The following is a 12160-nucleotide window of genomic DNA, read 5'->3' as shown; positions in this document are numbered from 1 at the left end:
TGATATTTATGTAAGTCCACTTCTCTACAATTACACTGTGTCTCTTATAATTTTCAAGAGAACCAGATAGTGAGAATGAAGGTGAGGGTTTTAGACAAAAAGAAGGAAAGATGTCCAGGCGCACTAAACAATGGAGGAAGTATGATAAAATTGTGTTGACCATTTAAAGAAACCAGTAATAGGAAAAGTAGGATAAATAAGAAAAAAGAAAAACAAAGACCAAGAAAAGCAAAGGAGGAATGGAAATAAAGACACAACTTAGAGACAGGGTAAAAAGGATACAGTTGAGAAACAGGGAAGAAAATCTAAGCTGTAGTGGAGGAGCAAAAGGATCCAGAGTGTGTATCTGTAAAACTGTGTTTGTGGGCACCTTTTCTGTGCAACATAAACTATAAAACTAAAGGATTACTAAACCTGGAGAGTGTTTCTGGTGATCTTTCATCCACTTTACATCTCATTATTACCTCACACCACAAGTTTAAAAATTGTTAATGCAGAGGAAGCTGACACAGGACTAAATGAAGAACAGAGTCATACATTTTATGTATAAATGTTTCCTGCATACATGTAGGAATAACACAGACCAAGGCAGATGAGCGCTTGTGCAGCTTTGGATGCAGAAGATCTGGAATATTTGAAAACAATAGAAAATTTTTTGTGATTTTCCTAGTAGAATGACCTCGTTTTGAAGGATTTTGTCCTGTGCTTTACAGTCTCTTTTTCATATCAAGTTAGACTCAAATGAAGACATTAAAGACCAATATGAAAAACATGTTTACTGCAGGTACTTGGTTAGGTTGGTAACTATGTGTTGACACTTTGTGAGAGAAGACTGGGCCTCTTATGCTTAAGGGAGGGAGATAAAAGTAGCCTGTTACCTGTTCCCATCAGTTCCCATCCCTTCAGACAGTCTGCAGAAGGAAGGCTTGCTCTTACTCCTAGATGAAGCCTTTTCACAGGAGAGTCACAAGCCCTGGGAGGATGCTCTCAAGCAAGACCAAGCTACCAAGACAGACACCAGCCTGTAGTAAGCAAATTACCCACATTGCAAACCAGTTGCTGTGGGCTTGAAGTTGGTTTGTCATCCTGGGGGCAGAAGAGAGAAAGAGTGGAAAGGAAAGCAGCCTGGAACACTGCCAGGATGCTACCAAGTGAAAAATTACTGCATTTAAAGCCAAGCAAGAAAAGAAAAACAAGTGTTAGCTTTTTCACTATAAGCAAAAAATCTTGAGATTATAAATTGAGGGATAATGGATACACTAAGAGGTAATTGGACTATCACATAGAAATGGCAATGGCAAAGGAAGGATGTGGTCTGTGGTTCTCTCATGGTTTAGCCCCAGGCAGGATCAAGCCCCACTCAGCTGCTCGCTCACTTCCCACCAGCAGGACTGGGGAGAGAATTGCAAAAGCACAAGTGAGCAACTCGTGGCTTGAGGTAAAGGCAGTTTAAGAGGCAAAGCAAAAAACTCTGCACAGAGGCAAAGCAAAACAAGGAATTCATTCACCACGTCCCATGGGCGGGCAGGTGTTCAGCCCTTCCCAGGATGGCAGGGCCCCATCACACGTCACGGTGACTTGGGAAGACAAACACCATCACTCCAAATGTCCCTCTCTTCCTTCTTCTTCCCCCTTCTCACCCGTTTCACATACTGAGAATGATGCCACAGGATATGGAATACCCCGTGGATCAGTTGGGATCAGCTGTCCCTGCTGTCCCTCCTGCCAAGTTCTCATGCACCACCAGCCTCCTTGCCAGCATGCTGGTATGAGAAGCAGAAAAGCCCTTGAGTGCTGTGCAAGCATTGCAGCAATAACAAAAACATTTCTATCTTGTCAACAGTGTTTGCAGAACAAGCCCAAAACACAACCCCACCATAGCCACTGTGAAGGAAATTAGGTCTACCACAGTCCGCCTGAACCAGCAGAGGTTCTCATGGCAGTCCTTCCTGGTTGACAAAAACAGGGGGTGGAGCCATGGGTGGGATTGTTTTTGTCCCAGGTTGTATCATTGTGGGGATGGGGGGGGCAGGGGGGCCACAATGATACATTTGCCGGGAAGGCTTTACAAAAACCCAGAGGTGCATGAGCCTTGTGGCACAGCATGTGAAGGCAGCTGCAGAGCATCCTGCAGCAGAGCAGACGTGCTCTGCCTTGGTTTCCCTTAACAGACCTTGTATGCTGGGACTTACTTTCATCACCTGAGAACTGCCCTCTCTGGGAAGCAAGCTAGGAAATTCTGGGATATTGAAATTAATTTTCAGCAAACCACATTGACTGCAGACGTGCCTAAAGCCCATCAGAGCATGCAAAGCAGGAATTAGTTTTCTGATTAATTTTTCCTGATTCACCAATGTTTGCAACAGATGACAAAAAGGTTCTTTCTTAATTTGGTACAAGTGTTACAAGAAGAATTCTACACATGTAGCAGGTATCTCTCAGAGGCACTACATAAAATGTGTTGGGGTTTTCTCTCTTAAATAAGCCTCCAATATCTGCTGACTGCCTCATGCCTGTGAGAACAAAGGTTGCCTCTAATCCTTGTTCCTACTGTCTCACTGCAGTTCTTCCTAATGGATATCAAGGGTTTGTCTGGGACCAGTCAACAGATTCTTCTGGGCTCTTCTTGTGTGGATTGTTTTAACCTATATAGAAAATTGAATGGGATCCTGAAAGACTGTTCAAGACAGCTGGCCTGCCATGGAAGGGAAAACAAAGGGATTTGTTTTAGTTCACTGCCAAAGGCAAATCACCTCAGACAGAGATTGCATGATTTCTGGAATTTCAAATACAGTAGTGATTTCTTAAGCTTCTGCTCATAGTAAACCAGCTCCAGTGCATCCCTTCTCTTAGCTTCTGATACATCACTTTGTCACTGTGTGTAATGCTGATATGCGTTTCGGCAGTGGCACAAAACTTACAGTAATGGGTAAGAAACTTCTGTTTTCTCTTGCAATTCACTTCAAATGCTATGTCTTCCCATTCGAGAATTTCATTATTATCCTCCCTTTCATTATTAAACTGGCATTCTTCTGGTGTGCTAGCCACCCTGTCTACTTCAGAGAATAGAATAAGTTGAGTCCTCTAGGTAGGGACACACCTTTCATTTTGAAGAACTGAATGAATGCATTTTCAGTAAAGAAAAAGCTGCCCATAGAAAGAATTAGGATAAGGAGTGGCATAAATAACGTGCATGACATAAAAAAATGTTTTGTTAATGAGTCAACATGCAAAAATTCTCCAAAAGTATATCTATTCTCTATAACACTGGTTCTGCTGGGGCTATGGATGATTAAGGACAAGTCAGTGAAAAGCTGTTTATCTGTCTGCAAAGAACTGACTTACAGTTCCACTTTGAAGGGGTCTAGAAAACAAAATGAAGATGACACAAGCCTAAATTACCTTGATCTTCCCAGGGTAAGTTACAGCATGTGTTATCTCAGATAACTGGGAAAACAAGTGTGCTAGCATTTTTGGTTGATAAAACAGGAAGCACAAATAAATACTCAGCTATATAATAGGCAATACTAAAATCTCTCTGCAGCTGCTTAAGTGCTTGTTGTTACAGAAAGTAGCTCTCCAGAGCAGACCCAGTTTCTTTTCACTAAACAGGCTCATACAGAGATCACAAAGGACAATGGCCTTACCATTTCAGAACAGATGCTAAACAGCCACTGGAAAGCAGAGAAAAAGAATATATGATTCATTGCAAAGAGAAGAATCTCTCAGGGAATGTCTGTATATGGGAAATATTTTGTAATATTCTAATGTGACACCTAGCTAAATTGGTAAATATCCTCTAAAGAAATGGTGAAAGCTCCAGCAAGTGATTCACCTAAGCCTGAAGCAAAAGGGCTCTGGACAGGGTATTTCTGATGTTGATCTCACCTGTTCAGATACACAGATTTGCTGGTGTTCCCTTACAGACCTGTTTTTTAGGAGACCTGAGATAAATGTACGTTGTGTTTTTCCTCTTGCTGGTACCACATGAGGGGAGGGTTAGTCCACAGGCTTGGCTCAGAGGACTGGGAGTAGAGGAGAGGTTTTTCTGCAGCTGCAAAACGGTGTGAATAATAATAGACTGTCCTTTGGCAGTGGGACAAAACTTACGGTCATGGGTAAGTCCAAAGTCAGATCTCTGTGATCTATGTGATACTGGTTTAGGGGACAAGAACATTCTTAATTAAAAGCTGAATGATGATAATTTTTCATACAGCCATGAGAGCAGGATTAATGCTTTACTGGTTGCTTATTAAATGAGATGTGCTATTACAGAAGTGTAGGATTTGGAGGCACAATGTTGAGGTCCTTGTGTCTGCAGCCTTTGTCTTTCATTTCTGGGAACTTCACAAAGGGAGAAGGGAATAAATAATTTTGTTTCCTCCCATTCTCCAAGAAATACTATAGAGGTTGGGAATGAAAAACACTTCTCTGGTCTGCAGGTTTTTGCAGTTCATCTGTGTAATGATCCAAAGCAGCATTTTGGAGGTAGAGTCTGGATTCTCCGGGGTGCTGAATCAGAGAGGGAAAGAGTAATCTTGCTGGCACTTTGCTTGCCTCTCCATAGATGGTTGGCAGGCTGTCTAAAGTTGCTTTGGGGTGCTTGCTTCTGCTAACAATCCTTCTCACAACTTCTACTGCTCAGCAAGGACTGTGTTCTTTTTCTCTCAGCATACTTTTCTCCTGTATTCTTTTTCCTTGTCCCCATTTGCTTTCTCTTTCTTCTCCCATCCCAGCAAAGGATTTAACATCACCTATATCAAGGCAGGTTGGAATCACAGGGCAAAGTTACCTTTTCCATCTGCTACTGCCCCATCTGATAGCAAACTGTAGAAATACTCAGTGGTGCCTGATCCTTTAAACAGTACCATTTTAAGGAACAATGTGGCTGGCAGGAAGAGCATAATGACACTGTGCCTTATAGCCTGACTTTGTACAGCTGTGCAAACCTGCAGCTTAACTTTGGAGTTGGCACTGTGCTCAGAGTTATAGGTAAGGAGTTGTTCTTAACCCAAGTGTTCCGAGAGGGGAACACTTGAAAATTTCCCTTGCATGAATGATATGTAGCATATACACAGATGATTTTAAAATAAAAGTAGCAGGGAAAGATAACAAGAAATTATGAAACTGACCTTGCCATGATGGGAATGGAGGAGCTGTGGTACTTTTCTCTCAGCTGGGTGAAAACTGTATGACAGGGAATGCATGAGTTTATGCATGGAAGTGATCAAGCTTTGTGTCAGTGTCTACCATGAGCAGTGTGGAAGACCAAAACAAAAGGGGCTGCTGATCAGACTTTTCCTTCCAGTTCTTGCTCTTACCAGTCTCCTTATTCCATTTCAAGCATGCTCATTTTCTGGTTTTTCTTTGTCTTTCCAGTAGTTTCAGTAGTTTTATCATTCTTTCTTTCTGTCTCCATTTTTCACCTACCTTCCCCTCCTTTTTTGTTTGTTTGTTTCTTTCTTTAGTCTTTTAAACCTCTCCTTTTCTTTTGTGTCTTCCTATCTGTTTCCATCTCTTCACTCATTAGCTGTTTAGGCTAGGAGCAGAAGAATCTGTCAGAAATACTTCTGAATAGGAAAAAGAAATCCTAATGCCAAGTACTAGAAGGGAGAAGTAGAAGCGATCAAACTCTCTTTGTACCCACTGGAAGGAAAGCAGAGCAGTGCTAAACCTTCTAGGCAGTCCTCTCTATTAACATCTAGGTCATCTAAAGTCTGTACAAGGCCCACACAGAGGCAGCCCAGGGATCTTTGCAGAGTGAGCCACTGTGGTTCACGATTAAGGCAACATTTGAATGTAAACATGAGGGCTTAGGGGACAAGATCCATGCAAGATATTAATTTCTGCTAATTCTGCTAGCTCTCTTCCTCTGCAAAGGAGAGAGTGATCAGGAAGAACAGCTACAATTTACAGTGCCTTCATACAAAAAACCCACCTGGGAGTAATAATTTTCTCTTTGGCTCCATAGTTTTCTCTGCCTTTCTTTTTCCAGCGGCACTCTACAGATCTCATGGTTTCTCATGCTAGATGAGCAAAAAAGGCACTCTAAAATAGTATATGGAAAAACCCCTGGCTTTTAGGGTCACTGCTTGGCTTCTGAGTAATTTCTCCATTGCTGTCTTGTACATGCTTTTGACTGAAGTCTGTTCTCATTAGCCTTACAAGTAGGTATTAATCACTTTAAGGCAGAGAACAACTGTTGGTTTGTGAGTGTATAGAATCCTGCATCATTGGGATGAGATTTGGGAGGTGGGTAGCCTAGGATCCAAGGCTTCTTGACCTAGATCACCTAAATAATAAATTACATAAAGAGATGTTAATATTCTTAGAAGTGGATTGCACGTTAAGATAAAAGGCAAAACCTGTCCCTGGCAGATTCATGTTACCTGCTTCAAGTGTTCTTGACTTCAGACAGTGAGAAAGATCAGCTCTTTCTTCCTTCCTTCCTTCCTTCCTTCCTTCCTTCCAAGTCATCTCTTAGATGGGGGCCAAGTAGGGTATCCCATGACAGTATAATTCTGAATGCTGCAATGACCACCATGTCTTAACTCCATCTCCAGGAATGTACCTCAGCCTACTGAAGAGACTCCTATCTATTAATACAGTATTGCAAATACAGCCTTACAGCAAAACTGGGGACGTTTCTGCCCACCTGTTTGCTCAGCTCCTTTCCAGCTGTCTATTCTTCTGACAGAGGCAATACAAGAAATTCTTAGGCTTGTGGCATTTCTGTGGCCAGACCCTTTATGTTTCTGTGTAACGAGTGAAAACAAATGCTTCCAGTGTCCTGGTGTCTGATATCCAATAGACATTAATTGTCCAATAGACAGCTGCTAAAAGGCCAGGTCTTTCAGGAGTAACAGGGCACAAACTCAGGACCATTTTCAGGGGTTTCTGATTGCATAGAGTGATGGAGGCTCTGGGCCATGTTGCTCTGTGTTTCAGGGAAGAACGATGAAATCATACCTCCAGCTGTGGCCATCTTTTCCCCATCAAAGCAGGAGATCCAGCAGAAGAGCAAGGCCACACTGGTGTGCCTGGCCTCTGGTTTCTACCCTGACCCACCTGACTCTGGTCTGGAGGGTGAATGGTGTGAAAAGGACCGAAGGGGTGGGGACAGATGAGTCCTCCACACGGAATGGGAGTACCTACTCACTGACCAGCCGACTGAGGATGCCAGCCTGGGAATGGTTCAACCCTTTGAATCGCTTTGAGTGTGTTGCCAATTTTTTTCAGAATGGAACAACGCAATCAGCGCAAAAATTTATCTATGGCGATGCTGGTGAGTAAAGAAAGTCCCTCGCCATGCTGTACAAGATGGAAATCACTAATCAAAAGAGCATGTGTTACGATATGAAACACATCTATATAGAGCTTCCATGCAGGGTGTTGTTATGCAGAAATACATGTCGAAATATGTCAGTATTAGCATGTGTCTCTTCACATTCCTGGGCCTTTGTACCTACATTGCCATTAAACATCTGTAGTTTCCTCAGGCTTTCCACTGACAAATCTCTCTAGTATAGTAAGTTGTACAGTATAATAAAACACTTAATAATGTAAAATGAATGAGGCAGTGTTTTGTAAATGGAAATTTCTAAAATCTGTATTCTGTTTGCTTTGAAGAGAAACATGACTTTCAGTTCATTTTTGTCTTTCAGGTTGTGCACTCACGGAAGGTACGTGTGGCTTCTCACATAAAGAGAATTTTGCCTCTTCTCTCAGGCAAATATCAGTGTGGCATTTTAATTCCAGCTTACTGACACTAAGTACAACGGGCGGGAGATATCTGCTGTATGAATAGCTTCTACTTTCTCATCTAAGTGATTTGTATGTGACATTAAAAAACAAAAAAAAGAGAAGCAAATTCTTTGGGAGGGCTGTTTGTGCATATTGTATCTAGCTCTGTTTTGGGGTTTATCTCTTCCACATGATTCCATTTTGAAAAAACAGAAGAAATCATGGAATCTTCCTGTAGACTGTAATTTCCTCTTTATCACCTCCTCTGCTCCTAGACACTGACTTCTGTTGGGAATATTCTTGCTCAGCCATGAAAGAAATGATCCCTACTTATCCAAGTGATTTTGACATCAAGATTCAGGATATGACATTCTGAAAAATTTCTTGGTGTCAAACTCAGAACACTTCCCGTGACAAGTCACATCCCCCTCCACACTGGTGTCACGTATGGAGGATAGCCATATTGCAAATTACATTTCTCTCCTCTTTGTATAACATATTTGCACACTCCTGTTTGTCACCCACTTCTTTAAGGCTTCAGGAATCTTAGGCTGAACCAAGATTGAGCTGGTATCTCAACAGTACGGCAACCCCTTAAGAGTGAAAAAATCGACAAGAATAAAAGTTCTCGAAGTTATTCTGGGCTTTTGTAAAACTTCCTTGAGCAGCACTCATAAGGCCACTGACAATAATGAGACAAAATAAAAAATTGGTATCTTTTGATGCAGCCTATTCTGCATTCCTAACAGGAATGTTCAGATGAACAGCCCAGTTTATCAGTAGTGTGGCAACACCGCACTTTGCTAGCATAAAGCCAATCTCTGTCTTTCCTGGACTTGCTTTCCCTTTTGGTTCTTTGAGTCCCTATGTTCTGTCCCATCCCCTGCTCTCTGGTGTCAACAGAGCCACTCATTCGGCTCGGGTTCCTTTATGTTGCTTAGCTAAAGATTTCAAGGGTTCACATTTGATAAAAGCTCCATTAGATCCAGCATCTCGTGATGATGATGATGATGATAATTGAATACACAAATGGTGCTTGACTTGCAGAGTCGTACTTGCGGTATGGAAATTCTCTGAAGCTCACTTACCTCATCCTCTGTGGCAAAGCCTTGGTCTATGCAGTTTTGGTGAGCGGTCTGGTGTGGACAGCCAAGGTAAGTCCGAGTGCCCCTGGAAGGCTGGGCTTCCTCACTAGTCAAGGAACAGTGGATGCAGGCTAAACCTGCTCTCAGAGGTGTGGTTGTTCTGCATGGGCTCTGCCAGGCTTTGTGCAGTCTGGCTTGAAAAATCACAAGTGATGGGTTTTCTATTACTGTTTTTCCAGGACTCAAATAAAATCAATGCCATCTAGCAGAGAAATTCCTTCTCACAATCCTCTTTAAACACGTGAAAAAGATGAGAATTAAGGCGAAATTCTCCAGAAAGTAAATAAGGGAAATATCAGCTGTATCATGCTTTTCCGTAACCATTGTAAAGGGGCTTATGCCTGCAGTGAAAGTAAGAAGCAGTTTTTTTGAGGTGATACAGGGGATAAATCTGATCAAACCTTTACAAGGACTTACAAAACCAGTGGGATCAATCTGAACAAATGGGATAAATTGAACTAACTGCCGGGAAATGCTTTTTATTAGTAAGTTTTTTCTATGGCTAAAAAGATATACCCAGTGAGAGCAGCAAAAGCCTCAGCACTTGTCCCTTTTACAAGCAGAACAGGGAGATGTATTTGAAAAGTGACCTGGTAGAGTTGAGGGCAAGGATGATGAGAGTCTCAGGTATAGTTTTGGTTCTTTTGCAAGGATATACTGGACGGGGTAGATTTCTCCTTTTCTGGATCATAGTCATAGAATCACAGAATGGTTCAGGTGAGAAAGAACCTTTTAAAGGTCATCTAGCTCCACCTTCCACCCTGAAATGGGCAGGGGCATCTTTTGCTAGACCAGGTTGCTTGAGCCCCATGCAACCAGGCCTTAAACACTTCCAGGGATGGGGCATCCACAACTTTTCTTGAGAAACCTGTTCCACTCTCTCACCACTCTTCACCTGAACAAATTTCTTCCTTTGATCTGAAGTTACCCCATATTAATTTAAAAGCAGTGCCCTTTGCCCTGTCACTGCAGGCCTTGGTAAAACATCTCTGTTTTCATAAAAGCCACCCCGCCCCATTTAATGAAAGGCCTCAGGCAGGCCTTCCAGAGGCTTCTCTTCTCCAGTCTGAAGAGGAGTTGTTGTCTCAGCCTGTCTTCATACACTAGAGCCCTATGGCTATTTTTGTGGGCCTCCTCTGGACCTGCTCTAACATGTCCTTGTGTTCTTGTGCCGGGCCTGCAGAGCTGGCCACGGAACTCCAGGTGCCGTGGTGGGGGGTCACCTGAGAGCAGAGCAAAGGGGCAGAATCGCTTGCCCAGGCCTGCCAGCCCCACTGTTTTTGATGTAGGCCCGGATATGGTTGCCCATTTGGGCTGCAAGTACACAAGGCGGGCTGACCTACAACTTTCCATCCACCAGTATCCCAGATTCCTTCTCCAAAGGGCTGCTCTAAAGCCATTCATCCCCCGGTCTGTAGTGATCCTGGTGGTTGCAGTGTTCACGTGGGCCCAGTCTCTAAGTTTGTCCCGGTCCCTCTGGATGTCATCCCTTCCCTCAGACACATCAATGGCCACACAGCTTCATGTCATCTGTGAACTTGCTGAGGGTACACTTGATCCCAGTGTCAATGACACACTGATGAAAGTATTGAATGGTTTTGGTCCCCAGTAGAGACCCTTGAGGGAAACCTTTTGTGACTGGTTACCACTTGAACATTGAGCCATTGCTGGTAAATCTTTGGGCAAGGTCATCCAGCCAATTCCTGTATTTGTTTCTGCTGTTTGGTGCTCCTTGATGTTGTTATTATCATTGTTATTTTATTATTCTCATTATTTTACTCCATTTTGTTTTCAATTAGACTGGTGTCAAGTTATCTAGAGAATAAATGAAGAGCCCTCTTCATCACATCAGCAGGAAGACAGCAAGTTCTCAATCTTTCCATAGCAAAGTGTCTATGATTCTAAGAACTTCTGCATATAGTTTTCTTGTGATTGTCTCTTGCCCTCCTGTTCTTCACTTTGTTGTAATCACTGTTGAATTTTCTCTGTACTTCCATATCATATTGTATCCTATTTTATTGTAACATCTCTTTAAAACTAGCACCTTTGTAATGCTCAGAGGCTGAGAACTCATCAAATTGATTTAGGAATAAAGTTTTAGCTCCTTTTCCCTTGAAAAAGCATGAGTTGTTGTTTTTAATTTGGTCTTCACTAGTAATGACGTTCTACTATACAATTTTCAGTGATGAATAGCATCTGAAGGAATTCCTTTTAAAGATCATTCACTGATAATCCTTATAGGAATAACTTACCTGTCATGGGAACAGTAGAGACTCATCCAGTACTTACACTGTGTACCAACAAGTGGAGCAGGGCTGCAGGCTTTAGAGGCTTGCCCTCACCAGGGGCTGATTTTGAGCCAAAACAGATGCATAATTCAAAGGTGATAGAGAAGGAAACAGAATTTCAGCCAGATGAGAAGTGACATCCTCTCACATCCTCTCAGGAGAGGCATGGCAGCTGCCTTTTCTCTCACTGTTATTTTTTCTTCAGGTGAGCTTGGTGATGGCACCACCCTCACTGTGGAAATGAAGAAAAATTTGGTGGATAGATTAAAAGTCACCTGACATTTAATGCATTGTTTCAAAAGAATTTGATGACAAATTTGAGAGGAATATGGGATACCTCTTTTTAAGTCGTTAAAGAGAAAAGCTGTATCTTAGTGCTAGAGGACAGATGGGTATAATGCTGAGAAATGGAGTTCTTTTTCCTGCTCTGTGCTTGTCACTACTTTAATCTCCTCATAACACTTCAGAACAGGAGAAATATCCTATTGGAACCAAGAGATTTCTTTGGTGTTATGATTACAGAAATTACTTACGGAGTCTCATGGCTGCTTCAAACAAAAAGGAGAACTGTTTCCTGATTAACACTTTTTACAAAAATGCTTCTAAAGTTCTTACATTCCACAGGATGTGAACAACCTAGTCTAGAGAAAGGTGTCCCCTTCTTCTTTGGAGACAAAACCAAAGGAACAGTTCTTGGCAAGTGGGAATTGTGAGAAGGTTGTGCAAGGGGCACATTTCAGGGAGTGTGACAAAGGTAAACAAAGAGAGAAGATCTCTCAATTCTGGACGATGGGCTCTTTTCCCAAGATGCCTCATTATTCATATTCTATGAGGTTAGAGTAGACTGGGAGCACAGCAGAATGGAATATTAAAAAATAATTCTAGCTCAGTCTGAAACACATTAAGATGAATATAAGTCATTAGGACATTTGGTGAAAATGGCTGCATTTATCAAGGCTGTCAGACAAACCCCCAGATCCATTC

General features: G+C 42.2%; 1 protein-coding gene across 1 annotated transcript; it reads left to right on the top strand.

Moving 5' to 3' along the window:
- Window positions 1–2844: 2844 nt before the first annotated feature.
- Window positions 2845–11011, top strand: LOC104687233 (T cell receptor beta chain MC.7.G5-like). Its single transcript, XM_039561097.1, is given in 6 exon segments — window positions 2845–2929; window positions 6949–7064; window positions 7066–7285; window positions 7665–7682; window positions 8791–8897; window positions 10688–11011. Coding segments are annotated over 6 exon segments (525 nt in total). The 5' UTR covers window positions 2845–2892; the 3' UTR covers window positions 10715–11011.
- The last annotated feature ends 1149 nt before the right edge of the window (window positions 11012–12160 follow it).

This window comes from Corvus cornix, chromosome 1, assembly GCF_000738735.6.
Source record: "Corvus cornix cornix isolate S_Up_H32 chromosome 1, ASM73873v5, whole genome shotgun sequence".
NCBI lineage: Eukaryota > Metazoa > Chordata > Aves > Passeriformes > Corvidae > Corvus > Corvus cornix.
The sequence above is the reverse complement of the archived record's forward strand: the minus strand, read 5'-3'. Positions and strand labels throughout refer to the sequence as shown.